Genomic DNA, 20965 nt, shown 5'->3' on the forward strand with positions numbered 1-20965 from the left:
TTTGGAACAACGGATACAGAGTGATGTGAAGGAAGAGGACAAGGACACCGGAAAGGAGGTGGATGACGAGATTCTCTGGCCTGTCCCAGACCCATGACAGGATGGTGGGGCAGAATGATTTTTTGTTGTTTTTTGGTGTTGTTGTACTGTATATTACATTAAGGAATAAAAAAAAGGTGCAAATATATAGCCTACATTTGTTGTGTCTTTTGTTGTTTTGGGGTGGCTGTGGCTCAGGAAGTAGAGCGGGTTGCCTGTCAATCGGAAGGTTGACGGTTCTTCCCGGCTCCTCCAGGCTGCATGTCGAAGTGTCCTTGGGCAAGATACTGAACCCTGAATTACTCCTGGTGGCTGTTCCACCAGTGTATGAATGTGAGTGAATGGTGAACGCAATGTAGTGTAAAAGCACTATGAGTCGTCAAAAAGACTAGAAAGGCGATATACAAATACAGAGCATTTACATTTACTCTGCTTTTAATACACGTGTCCGACTCTGATTAAGACCACATGCCAAAAACTGCTCTTTTTCAAACATAATTTGCACCTAAGAGCATGCAAAACTGTAGGTTGAGAAACCTTGTGATTAAGTATTATAGTACATTTATAGTGTATAATTACAAGAATATTTCAGCTCCTAAATCAGACTTCATAGATTACTGTTAAAAGTATTAGCATAGTGCTTTATAGATTGCACTATAACCCTACTATATGTCTACAGCATATATACAAGACTTACAAGACAAGACAGCATATATACTTACTGAAACTGTTCCACAGTCATGGGGCATTTGTTACAGCTAAGATCCATAAAATACACATATAGTAAGTGAAGACAAGGAAAACTGTAAAACCTTCTTGTCCAACAAAACCACTTCAGACTGCAAAATTTTCTGTAAGGTCAACATTTTATTATCATAATTCAAATATTTAAAGTGAACAAAACATGTAACATTTACCCTAATCTGATTTCTGACTAAATTAACAACCTAAATTATTTTGTAAGAAGAATGTAGACATATGAATGAACTCACTTTTGAACATTAAAACCATAAATGAGATGAAATGGCAGGGCATGCCTTTTACCATCAGCCCACAGCCAGATACTGGGCTTAGCTGCTCACCATCAATTCTACTAACGTTTAGTAAGGACATACAGTTTTGTATGTCATAATAACTTCAGTCCTATAAATCAGAGCACAATAAACAAAGCCACTGAAAGGAGGACAGTGGCTTTGCCGTTGGGTTGCCAACTCTTCTCTCAGATTTGCAATGTGGTCGTCATCAGAGGTCAGAGGATCTCTACTTAATGCTGCAGCAGCTCCTGGAACCTGAAGGAAAATTACAGTCAATTACAATTTTAAAGGTTTCAGCATTTTTTTTAGATTTGTCAAAATTCTCTTTTCATCCCAACAGCAATCAAATGAAATGCTCTGACACAAAAATGAAAATGATCCGGTATCTGGCGTCCTGGCCTACATGCCTGAATACCTTCCTACCGGTGCACTCACTGAACATGAAACTGTATTTTGGGGGAAGGCTTGACAGGAGGGGGTTGCTTACACCAACTTTAGGTATCCTCTGAAAACTAATATTGAAATAATGTCAGAGTTTCAGGACCAGTTTTGTAACAATATTTGTTTCACTTCCTGTCCTCTGCAGCTGTTCAGCTCCTTCTTGTTCCTCTACTCCCTTAAAGTTTTGTAGACACATTTTTGCCAAAGTAAACTGACAGTTACTGCTGTACATTAAAAACAAGTATAATGTTTTACTGTGAAGCAATATCAGTAGGATATAGGTTTTAGCAGTAATTTAATACAGCTTTGATGCGGCTGTGGGAGGTGGACAGAAAGGCTAATATCAATTAATAAAAAAACAGTACTTTAAATGTATTATTTCTCGTGAAACCTTTGTGCACATGAAGGTAATTTGAATCCAGCCAGACAGAGATAGACTCCACCACTAAGATGTAAATTGAATGGCTATTACTGAAAAACACAGACCATAAATACTATCAAAAAATAAGTTTCTTTTCATGAAGAGGGGGGGTCTAGGTGGATCCAGCTTTATTACCTAAAGTTAATGTTTCTCTTACTTGGTGTGCTCGGAGTACACATCTAGTTTAAGACCTTTATTTTACTGTCGAGTTTACATGGTGCATGTACCTAAATTAATTTGCTTTTAATCAAATTACCTCATTGTGTTTGTGTGTTTGTGTGTGTGTGTTTGTGTGTGTGTGTGTGTGTGTGGGGGGGGGTATTATAATTTGTTGAATCAAAAGACATTGTAATCCACTATCTAGACAGGTCATTCAGAAGTTGGCATATATCTGTAACAACTCACGTTTTGGAAAGTGCCTGCCTTGCAATCTCATCTTCATCAAAGGTCGGATCTTCTCTCGATGCTGAGCAGCTCCACTTCGAAGATGAGCGTCGCTCCTCCGGGGATCTTCGGAGGGGCTCCCCGGTCTCCGTAGCCCAGCTCGGCGGGGATGACCAGCTTCCTCTTCTCGCCCTCGCACATGCCCAGCAGACCCTGGTCCCAGCCTTTGATCACTTGGCCAGTGCCCAGGGTGAAGGTGAAAGGCCTGTCGCGGGGAATGCTGCTGTCGAACTCGGTTCCGTCCTCTAGCTTGCCCGTGTAGTGCATGTTCAACACGTCTCCCTTGCGGGACTTGATGGGGCAGTTGTCCACTCGCTTCTTGATGCCGATCTGCAGCTTCTTCTTCTCGGCTCCACTCACCGCCGCCGGGCTCAGGGACAGCACAGTCACGGCGAACAACAGAAGCACCCGCATGGCTGCAGTCCTCTCACAGTTTCCGGGTGTTAAAGGGTTTAGTATGGAGAAGTGTAAGCTCCACGACCAGTGTGCAAATGTTGGAGATGAAAAAAGGAAATGAGCTGGAAAGATCTGCTTCCGAAAGCGGATGCGCGTCTGATTCGACCCGGACGTATTTTACCTGCTGGTGTTAACAGCGAAAACGTCCGGTAAACATGCTTAGTCCGGATTTGGTACGGTTTGTAGCTTGCAAACTGGAAATTGTAATGGACTGATTGTAATGATTAATTAACGGTTTATTTTAGAATAATAAATAATAAATAATAAAAAAATAATCGTCTGAGAGAAAACTGAAGTTCGCTTCACATTCGTCAGACTATGTTTTCGTGAGTTCATGAGACATTTAGAGGATAAATGATCTGCTGATTTAAATCGATAAAGTTATAACTATAATAAATGTGTAAAACAACTACATTGCTTACTTAGTACTTACTCTGCAGTGTACTACTGGTTTAAATCAGAAAACAAACAAAAAACAAAGTTTCTCATAAAGCCTCCAATCTGAAGCGAACTTCAGCCTCGCTCCACAGCCTGTTACGACAGCCACTGCAGCCCAGCGGTCACCTGGTTCAGCTGAAGTAAGCCCGCTTTGTTATGTATTGTTATTGACATTTACACCACAACCGCAACATATATGACAGTATAACATACACTGGACGCATTTCAGCCAGCTAACAGTAAAAGTTGGTGTCATTACAGGGGTGAAAAACACGAGAGTTGGACGGGAGTGCTTGCTAACTTAGCAGGCTAAGCTAACGTGTCAGCTAGGACGAGGATCTTTGGGGAACACTCGCCAACATGCTCGCTCGTATGTTATTCAACCTCATCAACAACCACCGCGTCGTCGAGAAGTTGGCAGAGTCTCGTCCGATTCGCAGGGCGGCCCAGATCACAGCCTACGCCATCACCAAGGCTCAGATAGCCGGCCGGGACGCGTCGGAGCGGGTCATGCGCTCCCAGACGCTCCGGCAGGTCCGGGCTGAGGCCGGCAGAGTCCCCGGTGACCTGGGAGAGGTGGGCAGCCGCCTCAGGAGAGTCAGAGAGACTTTTGTTAATGAAGTGAAGGAGGGATGGAAGGACGGCTCCAGACAGATCAAGAAATAAAGAGGACAGACTGGCTGTAGGATGTTAAAGAGACTGGGACTCCACTGATAACAAAACTTTAGTTACTGTCATGCTGATAACATCTCATGTTTTTGTATAATCACCAGACTTATTATGGATCAAGCAATAATTAAAGAAGACCAGAGGAGAACTGATGTGTGAACAATCTGCCTCAGCAATGGTGCGTGGTGGTTAACTGTAATCATTAGAAAGTGGCTTCATCATGGACACTGATCACTTCACGATCAGGAATAATTGTTGTTAATGTGAAGAGGTCCGCACTCAACTGCGATCGATGGCAAGATAATTTATGATAAACTGTCAGAAAACACATGGAAATATAAAGTCTGTGGAAAAGTAGTAACTGTCTTGGTAAAGTATGGCATCTGTGATACCTGCCAAAGAGCTTTTGAGGATATGTACATGAATTTGTCTTGCATAATAATTTTATTAGCCAAAATGTACTTATTGAGAGAGATGTGTTATGTACAGTGTAGACAGTGATTTCACTATTTTGTTCTGACTGTATAAATAAAGATTATAATTTAAAACACTGCTACACATTGTCAAGTGATATTTATTTGCCATTGTTATGTTAATTTTAAGGACATAAAGCACCTTTAAAGAGAAGATGTGGAAACTAAAGTGGACTAATGCCGGGGACTGACTGTAAGAAAAGCCGTGTCAGATTTGCAGAGTTATGAGGAGTTCATTTGCTTTCACAACTCCAGCAGGACAACAGCAGAGATATAAAACTCTAGAAATTGAGACAAGAGGACATGTTATTGCTCCCTGGTCACAGTGTCAAAAGTTAATTCAGACTGATTCAACTTGTAGTGTCACTTGCATATATGTACACCAGTGGTCTGGTCAGAGCATGTATAATTTCTGGTCCCAAGTCACCAATATATGACATTCATCCTTTGGTCTTGACAGTACCTTGACCTAGTTACTGTATATTTTACTGTCACTTAGGACTTCAATGATTAATCAATTAGGTGGTTGTCAGAAAGATTTGGCGACTATTCTGATGATTCATGAATCGTTTTAGTCATTTTTCAAGCAATCATTTGATGGTTTCAGCTTATTAAATGTGAGAATTTGCTGATTTTCCTTGTCTTAGCATCTTAGAAAATTTTACATCTGAATTTTGGACTGTTGGTTGGACAAAATAAGACTTGATCATAACAAGACATGTTGCCTTGAGCTCTTAAAAAATCTAGATTGGCTGGTGTCTGATGTAATGTGGATTAATCAAGAAAATACTGGGCAGATTAATCGATTCAATTGCTCTACTTTGCATACAACACAAAGTCCATGTGTGTCTATGTATAAAAAGATGAGAAGATTTTAGCAACAAGACGCTAAAAATGAAAACCTTTTGTCTGAGGAAATGCAGCCTTATTACATATATTCTGATGGAAATTAATCTTTCTAGCAGCTTTGGCACGAGTTAAAAGGCATATTTCAGAAATACATGACAAGGGACGTCATACGACACAGCGTTAGCAACAAGTCTTCAAAAAGTGTGAGTTTTGCGGTACATATCTTTATTTCATTTGATCAAGTACAGAAAACAGCGCAAGTTGGCAGCTTTATGTATTAATACTTGTGCAGACGCACTGGCCTGGCAACTAAATATTAGTCACATGTTACATCATTTCACATAGAAATAAATCTCTATCAGGAGGAAGAGAAAGCATTAGTTTCTGACAGCATGAGTCAGTACATATACACTGATATGGCACCTGAACTTCATATAAAAATAAATCTTTCAACATAGGAAAATACACATCCAAATCAACATTTTAAAACAGGAAACAGCATCAAGCAGTAGGAAGTACAACAGATATGACAAGCACTGGTAGGTTAGAGTTAGAAAGACACATTTCTGGACTGAGTTTGGGTTAGAAGCATAGAGGTTAAGCAAAATCCTTTTCCAAACCAAAATGTAGTAAATGTTCTTAAATTGAGTCAAACAAAATGCAAGTAAATCTGTTTTTAATTTAAACCTTAACAAATGAAAGTCTGCTGTCTCACCTGACACAAACTCCTCTTTGATTTAAACCATCCAGACAAACAAAAACTCATTCACTCTCCAGCACAAACCACAGGGTGTTTTCTTTATGTTCTCCCCAAATCTGATGGAACCTGACCAATATGTCAGTTACTCAATCCATTTGTGTCCAATTTAAATGCTGAAAAAGGTGTCAGAAATTGCTGCAGGTAGGAGGTATGCTGTGTATCTGCTGCTGAAGCAGTTCCCATCCAAAAGCATCAGATTAGTAACAATAATATAAGAATAGTTAGAAAATATGCAGCAGCTCAAGGAGGCTTGGTCGAATATAAAGTTAAACCAGATGAATAAGAGTATTAATTTTCTTGATTTTTAGGTATTTGAGGAGAATACATGAAGTGGACAGCCTATGGACAATCACTCAGTCACTCATCATCACACCATCCCCAGCACAGCTCTGTGTGGAGGCAACACTAGTGCATATTCACTGATATGGCATTAGCTTATTGCAGAAACAGCCTAAACTATGGGAAGGCCGTGCTCGTTAGTAGTACTCACAGGGCAAGTGACAGCAGAGCAGAACCGCAATCTGACTTTTAAATTCACATGAAGCCTTTAAAAATGGGGGAGCCGATCTTGGGTAAGTTACAGTGTGTTACAATCAATACAGTGTTAAAGGTATCTGTGAGGAAAGCTTTAAATTTGCATTGTTTCTGGCTGACTGAACATGTTGATTTGAATATAAATTCATTCAAAAGTAAACTTCCTGCCCATGTTAGTGCTGTTAGAGCTACTTAGGTTAAAGGGTCAATTCATCTACATTACAAAAACTCTGTTTTGTTAATTATCCAGTGTTTCCTGGAATAAATGTTGTTTTGCACCCTCTGTGGTAAACCAGAAGTTAAAGCAATATCTGTGGCTCATGTGAGGTTAAAAATCAAGATAGTCTGTTCTTTCTAAAACTAGCTTTGGCGAGACAGGTATGCACTTTCCACTAAAGCAATGTAACAGATGGCAGCATATACACTGATATGGCAGCTCATCTTCAGTAAACAAAGTGGCAGCAACACCTTCTGTCAACATGTATGATTCACACTGGCTGAAAGTCCTTTGGCAACTAACTCTCTTCTATGCCCCAAAAACAAGAGATGCTGTGCTTCATTTGCTATAACACTAGCACAATTTAAATCCAAAGGCAGTTCCAACATACCATTCTCTTGTATAGTAAAATAACACACAATCAGGTAGAAAGGACATGTTCCAATGTACAGGAAATGTAAAGAGTTGCGGGGTGAGGAATAGAGAAAATGGATGAGGAAGGGAGTAGGAGAAGAGGCTGGACGCCACATTCAGAGGTTGGTCAGCATGAAGCCGAACAGGGCCATCAGCAACAGGCAGACAGAAGACACCACTGTAAGAGAACGAGAAATTGGCAAATATTAAAGACAGAGTGTACATATGAAAACAACTTTGACAGATAATGTGACAAAATGGCCATTTTATGCAATGAAAATTGGTAGCAGCTGCATGTCCTGCATTGAAAATGTTACTAGTAAGTAAGTATGTATTGGCTTTGGATTGTAAGGAAGGATTTATGCTATTTAGTCTGTTTTATACCTGCACTTGATGAGTTACACTCCATGTCGACCAGTGAGGCTATGTAGCCCTGGCCCAGCCACTCCTGGTAGGTCTTTCTGTCAGCAACACCCACAAGGCGAACAGTGGAGTCTTTGAAGATGAGATCTGTGCCCTTGTAGGCCTGTGAGTCAAACATCCTGAAACCAGACCTGTATCACTGCCAAAATATGTCTACAGGGAAACAGAGATAATGACAAACAAAACACCAAACTGACAAAGTTAGCCACTGATTTCCATTCATTTCACTGTAAGATGAAAACAAACCTGCAGAGACACAAGACACTTACAGTGTTATATTTCCTATTTTTCATGCACTTTATTAAGTATAAATATTCTAATGTTGAATATGCACACTTTTCGAAGGGGAATGTTTTAACAGGAAATATAGTACTTGTTTTTTTTAATGAACTGTATGTGTTGCATCTCTGCTAGCTTTATTTGTCCAAAAGTTATGCTGATAGCACTGCTGATGTCTTGCAATAAATAACCTACAGAAGTGTGGTTCTTGTCCACTACATAACATAATGCATTTACACTCACTATTCATGATTTCCTGATTTGTTCATACATGTACTAAAATGTAATAAACAATCAATCACACACAAAAACTATTTCACAATGTTTCCTTTTTTTTATTCGACTCATATGATGATAACATACATTTGACAAAAATAATCAGTGAATTATTTACTGTAAACGATAACCTATCTTAATGCAGTTTCAGGTCTCTGCACTTTGACGGCTTACACCCTTCTGACTCACATACAGTACAGACACGTCTTACCTGTGCGCGGTCCAGCAGTCCATATACAACGTGGATGTTGTAGTTGGCCCGTACCATTACAGCGTGAGAAGGGACTCTGGCCAAGTTACAGTGTCTGTACTGTGAGACCTCGGCTTTAGTGCCATGGGAACACAGCAGCTGGAAATCTGTAGATCGAAGATCCACTGCCCACGATTCCCCAGAGTTACCTGAACAAATACACAAAGTGGAGTCTTTACATCCCTTAAAATGATGAGACCATTAAAAAGAGAACATTTTGTATCTTGGTATTTCTTACCATCAGTGTTTTGGAAGACAGTAGAATGTTTGATGAAAGCCACATCTCCATCTCCCTTCGCCAGACACCTGAATGGACAGATAGATAGACAGACACATGTAGTGTGTGGCATAAGTTCAAGATACTTTTCTGTTGGAGGTAAAAGAGTTGGAGAAGCTGATTTGGTTGTTTCCAGAAAGTAATAATGTTACATTACTGCCATTTGGAGCACTTCTATGGCTTGGATTGGCATGAAACTCTCCTGGGCAAAACACCAGGATAAGTTAACTATAACTCCAAAGGCGCATTAAAGCAAGAAACATCCAATAATAGAGCTTAAAAATTATATTACATGCGCCACTAACAGCTGGTGAAAATTAAAGATGTACAGTGTTGAGAAAACTGAAAACACAATTTGCTGGTGGTCATAACATAAACCTATATGATCTTTACATTACATTATCCTGTAACATTAAAGGAAAAAAATGGGATTGAAAATTGAAATGGAAATACAGAATAGGGAAAACACAAGTCAAACATGCAATCCTGATGATGGTCTGGTATGCTGCAGTTTTATAGTACCTGAAGGCACCGTCGTATCCATCATACAGGTCTTTTCCCTTCTCACATTTGTTCTGTCCAGAGCTGTCTCCCATACACAGACTGCACAGGCTGCCAGGGAACCCGGGCTGGTTGGCACCTGGCACACAGCTCTGCTTGAAGAACTCTCCCACCGCTAAGCATCATGGGAAATAGAAAGTCAATTAAATAGAAAATAGAAATAGAAAATTCCATTGTTTACACATGAGAGAATACTACACAACCTGTTTTATAATGTTTTCTGTTGTTTTGGAGGAGCTCTGTAAAGTCTGAGAAATATCTCTGATGATATAATCTTAGATCAGAAAATACAAATTCTTAATAGAAACCCTGCTTTACAAACTGAAGGTGTGAACTTTATGGAGCGTGTTGTCAGACTACTCAAGACGTTTGTATGATTGCAGAGTTGGTTGTGGGAGGGTTGAAATACTGCGCACTGACAATATGACAATATCCATTAAACTTAATTACAACAGACTTTGGCTAAATTGAAGCAGTGACATTTGCTTAGTTTTCATGTGTTATTAAGTGCCACGTCAGGTATGTTATGTGTGACACTTTCAGAAAAATCCCAGTTGACGTTGGGATGAACAGTATTTACCATGTGTGAAAGTTGTAATTACGTTAACTCCTAAATTGTTATGATTATTATTTGACTGTTGACTTCACAAATTCACAAAGCTTAACATGTTACTGTAAAACCAAAATCAAGTTTACTACTGGATTTTGATGGAAATTGATTACATTTTCAGCAACAACATACCACAAATCCTCTAAGGCTTTGAGCCCTCAGACAAAAAAAAATCACATATCTGCCGTAGTAGAATGTAAACTACTGCTGAAACAATGTACATCATCATTTTAATGATCCATTAATCATTTAAATCATTAATCAAGTAAAAATGCTAAACATTCTCTGGTTCCAGCTTTTTACAGTAATTGTGAAAATCCGTCCATACCATGGCCAAACCCAGCTGACATCAGGCAAAAGGCGGGGTACACCCTGGACAGGTTGCCAGTCCATCACAGGGCCGCACATAGACAAACAACCAGTTAGAGTCACCAATTAACCTAGTCCGCATGTCTTTGGACTACTGTCTTGGCTACTGCTGTTTTTTGTCCAAAATGTAACTGCACTCAATTGGTGTGCCATGTGTATAGTAGTCCATGAATAGCAATTCAACAGTGAAAACCAGCAGGACTTGAGGCTTAAAGTAAGAACCTGCCTACCTTTACTTCTATTAAATACTGTATAGAACACATATAATGGGGGGTTCAGTGGGGGCCAGTCGATCACAGGGCCACACTTAGACCAACAACCACTCACATCCACACCTAAGGACAATTCAGGGTCACCAATCAACCAAGGCTGCATGTCTTTGGACGGTGGGAGGAAGCCAGAGCACCCGGAGAGAACCCATGCAGACACGGGGAGAACATGCAAACTCCACACAGAAAGGCCGGGGCAACTGGGGGTTTGAACCCACAATCTTCTTGCTGTGAGGCGACAGTGCTAACCACTGCACCACCACACCGCCCTAAATGTGAAAATTTGCTTTTTAATTAAACAGATACAAACAAATATAAAATAAATTTGGGTTGCACAAAATATGTTTTAAGACATCATCTTGGGATTTTATTTTATCGATTTCCAGCATTTGACCTCTGGATTTCTACAAATTCTTCTTCTCTTTCTCACACCTCTGCTACAGATACATACACCAACATCCCACTGACCTTGGGGTATCTGACAGTGCTGAGGGGTGATCAGGCCTCTCTCCATCAGCAATGCTACGGGAACGTTCCAGCCAGCAGTGCGACCATATCCAGTGTGACAGGAGCGACGGCCACGAAGGTCATTAAGGTTACGGATGTCGTTGCTACTCTTTTTCACCACCGCAACCGCATAATATATGGAACCATCACGGTCATCTGGAGACAAAAAAGCGAACAAACCTATATCTGTCTTCTTTGAAACAAGAATGTGTGACCTTGTCTGTGTGAGTCTCTGTTATTATGTTTTTACCTGTGTAGCTCTCGCCAGTAGCAGGGACCAAGCCATAATCTTTGCCGGCTGTATAGATGTAACCTCCATCCAGAGTGACAGCATCAGCCTCGTTGTTCTACACAAATACGAAATGTTCGTCAAATATTTACCACATTTAAAGGATAACAGTTTTTCTCAGTCGATTTGGTGCATTTCTCGAATCATTCTTAACATTTGCTAAACAGTAAGTGCATTTCTCAAAACAGGTAGTACAAACAGCACAACACAGTGGATTGCCTGCAAAAGCCCACAATTTGCTCAAAATCCTTAGTCTTTCTCTCAAAAGCAAATCTTTATGTCATTGAACTTGTCAGTGCCATCAGAACGACAAGTCCTTGTGTCTTGTTTATGAACAAGCAAGTAAAAATGTTTAGCCATCTTTTCAATATAACAGTGTACTCTGTAAGTATTCTCTGATGTACACTTTGGCTAAGATTTTGATGACAATGATTGAAAATGCAGAAGGCTGCACTTTTTTTGTATGGCATATATCACAGTACAAAGTTATACATAGCAGGAGAGAGGACAGGAATCACAGCTATGCTTTTACTGTTGGTACTGTAATTTGTTGACAGAGCATGTCACTGTAAGAAGAAAAGAAAGATAAATAACCGTCTGGAAATGTGTGATTGGATTCCCTTCAATCTCTTCATAACAATTTTGCTGAAGAGGATAATACACACAAAAGAAGAAAAAGAAAGTCAACAAGAACAGGAATCAAACTAATCAAACTGAGCCTTGTGCTCTACCAATTGAACTAACCAGTGACACTGGTAATTGCTTTGAAATTATTCTGAAGAAACCATCTGCCAGCGCCTGTATTCAGCTATGGTTTGTTATCTTGTGATCACGATAAAATGAATTATCCCGTTCTCAGGGGAAAACAACATTTGCTTTATATATATATATTACTGCTCACTTTGTATTGTTACTGTTTACTGGTATTGAGTATTGGTATGAGTGTTGCTATTGTGATGTTGTTGTGGTCTATTCTTACTTTGTTTATGGTCCTTAAGAAACAACATTTCATTTAGCCAGAGTATATACTTGCAGGCAAAGGAAATGAATAAAGTATTTTAACTTTGATTTTTGATAACGTGTTCAACCATTTTGCATGTAGTGACCAATGCAATGAACTTGGGGTAAGATTATTCAGCAGAGACTGGTATAATTCATTGTGATCAGCAGGACATAAGCAATTGATAATGCAGGAAACAGCAGACAATTGTACATAATCATTTGCATCAGTGTGTCAAGTCATTTGCAATTTGTTTAAAACAATGAGAAAGTGCTTTTATGATGTGCACAAGTGACGAGATGATGTGGAGGTTGAACAATTACTTTTGAGAATTTCAATTCTGATCTGAGAAATGCACTAAAGCGACTGAGAAAAACTGTACTGCTCACTGTGTATTGTTACTGTTTACTGGTATTTATGGTATTGTGGGAGAATGGTCTGAGTGTTGCTATTGTGATGTTGTTGTTGTCTATTCTTACGTTGTTTATGGTCTGTAAGAAACAACATTTCGTTTACCTATATACTTGTAGGCAAAGGATATGAATAAAGTATTTTAACTTTGTTGTGTTAACCATTTTGCATGTAGCACCAAAGCGACTGAGAAAAACTGTAATAGAAACAGTTTGTTATGTTTAGTTTTAAAGAACAAATATCTGCTGTCGGACTCTGATTTTTTAACTCTTAAATATAAATATTTTTATCAGCCTCCATCAGATTCTAGTGTTTTCCCTTAAAGTTCAAGAGTGTTTAATGTTTTAAGCTGAAGTGAATGAATACCACTGTAGCTTTTTCTCAATAAGAAACATCTGCTACCTTGATCATCTTCATGCAGTCAGTCACAGAGTCTTGTAGACACACTTGATTTCTGGAGTTAGACCTTTACTTTGAAAGGCCACGGCCATATCAGCACACTTCTGCTGCTCACCGCTGGACAACACACACCACCGCAGGACACCTGGTATATTTATAGACAGATGGGTGGTAATGAAGGACAGAATAATGTTTGTATGTTGTAGGTAGCCCAGTTAACCAGATAGGGTAAAAATAGAAATAAAAAAATCAATTAATTTCATACAGAAGCCACAAATCCAAATCCATGCATTTCCCCTGTCTTGGTAACTTAAGCTTCACAGGACACTTAAAAAAGTTTTTTTTTAATGTTTTTATTTTTACAACCTGAAAAAAATAAAGCACAAATATTCATTTTGAATATTTAAATTTTTTGGCTTTATAATATATGCTAGTTATGTTTTGTTAGAACAAAATTATTCTAATATCTTTTTAATAATTTGGAAATTTAACTAGGGTATTTAAATTTTTACTGCGTGATTTAATGTTATGCTCTGGTGTGATGTTGTACGACAGACAGACAGACAGACAGACAGACAGACAGATAGATAGATATGTTTCACCTTCAGGTTTACAGTCCATGGCTGTCAGAGCATTATGATAGAGGCGACCCATCCACTGCTGGGGATCGTCTGACCCCACTCCCTGAAACATGGTGGATGACTCAGAGAAGAGTACAGTTCCTCCTCCATACGCGGCAGATGAAAATATGTTGAATCCTGACTTTTCCTGCAGACAGCAAGGTACACTCATTTAATCTCACATATAAAATCTAAGTATAATGTGGTCAGATGTCTGATTGGCTCAAACTATGATAACTTGGATCTTGGATAGGATGATAACGGATATGACATTCACACGTTATCTTCTAATCTAATTTAAAAATCGTTTAGTGACATTAATCATTACATGCCGACTCAGGTGAAAATGAGGCTCTGACAATGTGAAAAACTAAAACTGCCCTGCTATTGATGCATGAGCAGCAGTCTTGTTTGTGGATGTTACCACTGTAAGCCCTTTGGACATACCAGGCCTTCTGTCAGCATGTTGAACACCACAGAGGGAGTGATGTCATTGCTGACCACAATCCCACGAAATGGGACACGGACCAGATGGCATGTTTTCCATTGAGAGACAGGAGCTCTGGTGCCGTCACGACACAACAGCTCATAGTCCGATGACCTCAGTAATTTGCCCAGTCTGGGCCACGACCTGGTAAAAAAATAAATCGTTAGCTAACAGACTGGCACGCTAACTGAATTCGACAAAGTGAGTTAGTGTAATAACCAAATTAGATTAGACATACCATCAGTGTTCTCCTCGACAGTTGTATGTTTAGTGAAGGCCACCTGTCCTGCATCTTCACCAGACACCTAGAGAAGTTCAAAGGAAACAGGAGAAGTAGAGAAGCTGCAAGCTACTTGCAGAATTTCACACCAGTTGCAGTGAAAGCGTTAGTGTTACTTAGATGCATGTTTCCATAAAGCCTATTACATTACAAAGAGGATGCTAACACGCTTCACCCTGGTTCCTCCTTGGTTTTGGCCTGCATGTGTTTTAGCCATGGTAGGAATGGCAATCAGCCAGTTGGCCGTTCAGGTCCAGAATGAAATAAATGAACAACTATTAGATGGATTGCCATTACATTTTTACAAGCATAAATTGTTTCCGAAGATGAATCCTAAAATCTTTGGTTCCTTGACGTTTCCTCTAACGACACCAATGTCAGCATGCTAACAAGTTGCTAAACTAAGATGGCGAACATGGTTAATATCATACCTGCTAAACGTTAGCATGTTAGCATTGTCATTGTGGGGGTGTTGCCATGCTAGATTTAGCATTTAGCTCAAATGCTTGATTAATTCAATTTTTTTTTTATGCATTATAATAAATGAGTGAACTGAATACATGGGCCAGGTTTTATAGCCCATGGGTCAAGGTGAGAGCAATCAGCTGACAACCCTCCCAATTCGGCCAATTGTCTGCTGAGGTTGGCAGGACAACCTCCAAACAGTGGGAAGGGCGTCACAATATAATTAAGTAAGTGGGACACAGTAGGCTACCAGTGTTTTTGCACATTCATTTAGATAAGATAACATTATTACTAAACAGGTTTTTTTGTTTAAATTGAAAGTCTGATGATAAGAGATCTAAATATTTAAGTTAAAACCCGTACTAATGCTGGTAATGGTAGAGGAAAAGAAGAAATCTAGAGTCTTGGTGTGAACAAAATTAACATCCACATGGTACATATACAGTACAGCAGACATCTGTGTGTTTGAGTGTAGAGTATGTGGAGTATGAATGTGTGTTACCTGAAAGCTCCTTCATAGCTGAAGTAGCTCTCTTTGTTGCTCATCTCACATTTGTGTGCTCCATTATTATCTCCTTTGCACAGCTCACATAGAGACAAAGGGTCATCAACCTCGTTTGCTCCGGGGATACAGCTCGCATTGAAGAAATGTGCCACACCTGAACACACACACAGTTCTCTCCAGCTTTCTGTATGTATAGTCTATGTGTATATATGTATATGTATGTATAGTATGTATGATTCCTACCCTGTGGGATGTTGCAGCCCATCACAGACATGTAGCCCTGGTCTATGAGGTATCCTAAAGGCATATTCCAGCCAGCGGTTCGGCCTTTCCCAGTGTGGCAGCTCTTTTTTCCTGCCAGGTTGTTGATGTTGATTTCAGAATTGGCTTTCTTCACTACAGCAACTGCATAGTAGGAGGCACCAGTACCTGGGGCAACAACAGCACAGGTGTTAAAATTTATGACAATAAGTACTTTGACATCAATTTACTTTATTTTACAATCTGGCTCTGTGCTCTTATAATCAGGGAACGGAAATAGGATCTAGGAGATCAAAGTGCAGACTCCTGTTTGGAAATATCCAATAACTCAGCATTAACTTAACCCATGATAAACAGCTAAATGACCAGGAATCTTCTATTACTTGTTATATTTTCATTTAAAAACACTTCTATGTCAGATGTGAGGACATGATCAGATCTATGACATGAAAATGAAATAAATATGAGTTTTCAATATATATACATTCTTTTAGAGTAGTATCACTGGGACCACAGACTGTTTGGTCTCAACGTTTATGGTAATTTTTTGTTTAAACAAAGCACATTAAAGGAATTGTTCACCATTTTGGGAAATATGTTTTGTTCCACTCTCAAGTCTGCACGATAAGCTGTAGCTAGCAGCCTCTTAGCTTAGCTTAGACTGGAAACCAAGAGAAACAGCAAGCCTGGCTCTGTCCAAGAGATTGTCCAGCATGTAACTTCCCATTAAACCACAAATTGTTGTTTATACTTTCGGCAAGAAAGCAAATAAGTATATTTCCTAAAATGTCATATTCCATTAAACATTAAATTCACACCTGTTTTTCTATCTGAATCACTAAATCTTTCCTTTGATGTTTCTCTGTTTGAGTTTCTCTTACAGAAAGAAAAAACATGGCAAGATTTTCTTGAGCTTTATTAACTGTTTTTCTGGTAACATGTCATCATCAGTACTCTGTGGCTCATGATACTTTTAGTATTTAGTATTTAGTACTTTTAGTTACTGAGGAAGGGAGAAGTGTTTTTCCTTTACTGCTGCTGATTCTTCTCTCCTTGAAGCTTTGAAAATAATTGATAATTAATCTTACGATCAGCCTTTGATTCACTTGCAGCCATCTTAAAGGAAGCAGTCTTCAAAAGTCTGTAGATGTCAGTGCCGAACATGGACAAGGCATCTGCTTCTTTTCTCTGCAGAGACACAGAAAACAAAAAGGTTAATGATGTCATAAAATAAGGGACTTACTTACCACAATTCCTTGAATATTAATCACAGGCATAGGACTGGGAGGGGGGAAGGGGACTGAGTATACATGGCCTTCATGTGAGGAGGGCCCACAAAGATACGAGAATGAATAGCCGTGGGTGTGGAGAGGGGCGCAACACGAATTTTGTGCTACACCCCTGATATCAAGAGCCCCAGTGTTGAAAGAATGAAATGGATAGCTATTTGCACACATTACAACATTGTATGAAAAAAATCAGTGCAAGTTTCTGTGGCCTTGTGATGATTTCCAAAATTTAGGCGCAACAGAAAACATTCTAGAACAAAACAACAATTTCTTTCATTGTAATATAAGAATATGAAAGTCGTCCCACATCTAAACTAAGTGACTTTTAAATATTCAACACTAGATAGACATACTTTTGAGGGGAATACTTAATAGCTTTTGGAGGATCAGGCATTTGTTTATATACTATAGAAACGTGTGAATTATACATTCCCCCATTGTGACTTTAACGCTTATGTTTCACTCCTAGTTCAGCTTAAGCTAACTGGGACGTCTTGTTCTCAGATCAGAAATCTCACAGTTTGTGGTTGTCATAAACAACCCAGTGTGATAACTTTATCACATATTAACAAATTTATTGCACTTTCCTTAGAGTGTCTTCCTTGTTATCTGATGCCTCATTGTGTGCTGCCACTCAAAGTATTTTATTAACTTTTAACGAGTCCTCTGTTGACTGGACAGATACAAGTAGATTTAGAATTAAAGGTCAATACCACTGACAGTAGAACCTAACATGTGGGGGAAACCCACACAGACACGGGGAGAGGATGCAAACTCCACACAGAAAGGCTGGGGCAACTGGGGTTTGAACCCCCAATCGTCTTGCTCTGAAGCCACAGTGCTATCCACTGGACCACCGTGCTGCCCGATGACTAACAATCAGAAACTACTATAATCACAAGTTATTCAAATGTGTTGAGTTAGATAAAATTTAAAGGTTTATTCAATCAAAGTTCCAAAATCCAACCTGTAGTTTCTGAACGCAGCCTTCGACTGTTGCTCCGTTAACACAGCTGAGGGATGGACGGATGGAGACTTCGGAGAAAGACTGCGCCATGGCCTGACATTTTCTCTGCTCCATATCTGAGATGGTGCACCATCTGATGGTGCTCTGACCAAACACTGATAAAGAGAGAGACACACAGGAAAGACCACTCATCATTCTCTTATTAAATTATTCCACCAAATGATTCATGAAAACATTCTGTAATCTCAAGTACTGTATGTGTTCATTCATAGGATTAATAAATAATTTATTAATCCTATTAATGAAGTGAGTGCCACCATAGATAACAACTATGACTACATTTTGCTATTTCCATTCTAGCTTCTACCTTAGTACAGTGCTTCCCAACCTTGAATTTAGTACCCCTGAAATGTCACAAGATAAATCTGAAGGATCACATGAAACATTATTTTTTTATTGACCTTGACCTCTTCAGACCTCTAAAAAATCCAAATTAAACAAACTGAGAAGGGAACATTAATCTCAATTTATATGAAAACTGTGACAAGGGGTCATGAGTTACTTTGCTTTAAAAGGTCACAAGAACAAAAAGTTATGAACCAATTGTCCGATAAATAGGATAGTCTACAATAGATCTACACTTTCTGTTTTCTTATCAAAGCTATCGTACATGAGCAATAAGTTGAGGTCAACTGGAAAAATAATCTGGTCAGCACTTTAAAACTACAGTGTTGATAATGACCCATTGCAAATGGCTGCATTTAAATAGAACTTTTATCCAAAGAGCTTTTGCTTCTTATTCACCCTTTTGCACACACTGCCATTGATGTGCGATACATAATACATTTTAGTCAATTGGTTTTACATGGCCAAGCAGGAAGAATGCACTACTACATCTTTAATAAATGAAATATATAAAAATATATGTCTAAAAATTTAACAAAGCATAGCATGTTCTGTAAGTTTACAGTGTATATAGTTGTAGTAGTAAAAGAAATGCTCTTACCCGTATGCAGTATTAGTATTAGAGCTCCCGCTGTCCTCCACATGGCCATGGCTTTGTTCTCTCCTCCCTGTATGTGTTGGGTGAAATAGCCTCCTTTTCCCTCTCCTGTTCTTTATATGATGACTCTTGAGTCAAAGTCCAACTTCTATCTTCAAAACTCAGCTTAAAGTCCTTGTATGAAGCTCAGAAGAGGCTGTATTTTCGATGATTTACAACTTAGAGTAGAGTTCACGAAGCACGCTTCCCTGCTGTACCTGGGCTGACACGTCTCTGCTGCCTGGCTGCAGGCCAAAGTCCGGACAGAGAGGTCTTTTACACTCAGAGAACCCCACCTCTGCTTTCCTCTCTTTCCTCTTCTCCACTCGTGTGGTGCTTTTCCACTGATGGGAAAAAGGAAAGGAGGGATTCAGGCCAACACAGTGAGGCCATTGGTTACTGACTTACTGCCCTGGCTGCTGAGAGAAACAATGGAGACAAGGGTACTGTTTACCTGCTTTGGTTTTTAATGTTGACCTTGTCTCTGACTTTTAGAAGTATGTCCTGTACAGAACATGGAGGTTGATGAAGTCAGTTATTCCCAGTTGCAGATACTGTGAACTGAGCCTTATGACCATGCTGTACCAAAAGCAACTTCTACTCACTCTGCTTGTGTGGTCATTAAAGTTAAGTTAAAAGAGGTAAAGTGGGTGTTCTTCTGGTACATACCCTCTACTGCTGATTAAATTTAATTACATACTTAAATGAAGTACAAATTTGAATAACTTGTTCTTTACTTCAGTATTTCCATTTTATGTCACTTTTTAGCAAGTAAACTTGCTCCACCTTGACATATACAACAGAAAAATGCTATTACTGCATCAACAATAATAACCTAATATCAGTCACCAAATATGCCAATATAACAGTAACAAGTAACTTTTACTTGTAATTGAGTAGTTTTACATTGAGGTATTGCTACTTTACTTTAAGTAAAGGATCTGAATACTTCTTCCAGCACTGCTTATTTCCTAATTCCTCTTTGACAAAAAAACGGACACTCAATAAATCCCCCAAATGTAACTTTTCCTTCAGGCTCATTAGTATAAGGGGGGTGTCATTGATCAAAATGAAATGACTTCCCTCAACAAAGTAAATATTACAAATAGTGTAGTTTTAGCAGGTAGCTGCCTCATATCAAATTTGTTTCAGGAGAGTTATAGTACAAATATAACAGGATGATTGTTACTACAGACAGAACAGCATTTCACATCTGAATTCTTTCCATTTTTTTTGATTAAACGTGTTGTAGGTGTTCTATAAAGCATCAGTGAAACTGAAGTTGCAGGTGCATACGAGGTGCATGATCATGATAATAAAATTTGTGATTATGATTTCCGCAGACATCTGGCAAAAAACAGGAAGGCAGCCTAACCATAAAAAACTGTAATTGCTCTGATTGTTCCGTCATGTTCATACTCAGGTACATTACCAAACATGGGTAGTGATAAGAATAATAAAGGTTTAAAAATGGTGAATCGTGAATGATGAAGGCAACAACCTCAGCTTACATCTCTGGTGCCTAAACATTTACATGAAATCAAATGAAGTGTAGAACATTTAAATTTAAAACATGGCGAAAGGTGGAATGCAGACTGTGTAAAACTATGACTCTCACTTAACAGCTTCCCCTCAAATGGTTACAACTAGGAACAGTATTAGAGTTCTTATAAGGCAGTATATTTGACTGCAGAAACTGACATTGCAGTTCTTTGGTGAGTCAGATTATGTTTGTGGTGCTGCAAGATTCACACGACACAATGTGACAGAGTGAGGATGACATGGAGGTGAGAGCCAAACTGATCAGGACGGTGTGATTTTCATTTACAGGAGCAGTCAGCTCCTAACATCAGCTGGCCTGAGAATCTGCTGTCATGTCTGACTTTCTATTCATGACTTGAATCCATTTTTCTTGCCTTACAGTTAAAACAGCAGGTCTT

At 39.1% G+C, this 20965-nt stretch overlaps 3 protein-coding genes across 3 annotated transcripts; 1 reads left to right on the plus strand and 2 right to left on the minus strand.

Moving 5' to 3' along the window:
* Window positions 1-886: 886 nt before the first annotated feature.
* Window positions 887-2935, minus strand: fkbp2 (FKBP prolyl isomerase 2). Its single transcript, XM_038715218.1, has 2 exons — window positions 2341-2935; window positions 887-1328 (listed from the first exon to the last, which is right to left on the minus strand). Exon 1 carries the CDS (start codon window positions 2791-2793, stop codon window positions 2377-2379), a length of 417 nt encoding a protein of 138 aa, XP_038571146.1. The 5' UTR covers window positions 2794-2935; the 3' UTR covers window positions 887-1328; window positions 2341-2376.
* Window positions 2936-3077: 142 nt separating this feature from the next.
* Window positions 3078-4498, plus strand: si:ch211-162e15.3 (protein NCBP2AS2). Its single transcript, XM_038715219.1, has 2 exons — window positions 3078-3413; window positions 3535-4498. The coding sequence occupies exon 2, from the start codon at window positions 3634-3636 to the stop codon at window positions 3937-3939; it is 306 nt and encodes a 101-aa protein (XP_038571147.1). The 5' UTR covers window positions 3078-3413; window positions 3535-3633; the 3' UTR covers window positions 3940-4498.
* A 970-nt stretch (window positions 4499-5468) lies between these two features.
* meltf (melanotransferrin) lies at window positions 5469-19272 on the minus strand. Its single transcript, XM_038715220.1, is given in 20 exon segments — window positions 5469-7367; window positions 7574-7741; window positions 7744-7765; window positions 8379-8566; window positions 8656-8723; window positions 9217-9370; window positions 10972-11166; window positions 11261-11357; window positions 13113-13147; window positions 13150-13254; window positions 13712-13877; window positions 14177-14337; window positions 14340-14360; window positions 14455-14508; window positions 15405-15418; window positions 15464-15620; window positions 15710-15895; window positions 16816-16915; window positions 17984-18138; window positions 18990-19272. Coding segments are annotated over 20 exon segments (2157 nt in total). The 5' UTR covers window positions 19039-19272; the 3' UTR covers window positions 5469-7305.
* Window positions 19273-20965: the final 1693 nt, after the last annotated feature.

This window comes from Micropterus salmoides, unplaced genomic scaffold (assembly GCF_014851395.1).
Source record: "Micropterus salmoides isolate LMB-PRFRI ecotype aquatic unplaced genomic scaffold, ASM1485139v1 Ms_hic_scaffold_13, whole genome shotgun sequence".
Lineage (NCBI taxonomy): Eukaryota > Metazoa > Chordata > Actinopteri > Centrarchiformes > Centrarchidae > Micropterus > Micropterus salmoides.

Bases quoted from the DNA above. Each gene is read 5' to 3' on its own strand.
- fkbp2 (XM_038715218.1), bottom strand. From the start codon at position 2,793: ATGCGGGTGCTTCTGTTGTTCGCCGTGACTGTGCTGTCCCTGAGCCCG.
- si:ch211-162e15.3 (XM_038715219.1), top strand. From the start codon at position 3,634: ATGCTCGCTCGTATGTTATTCAACCTCATCAACAACCACCGCGTCGTC.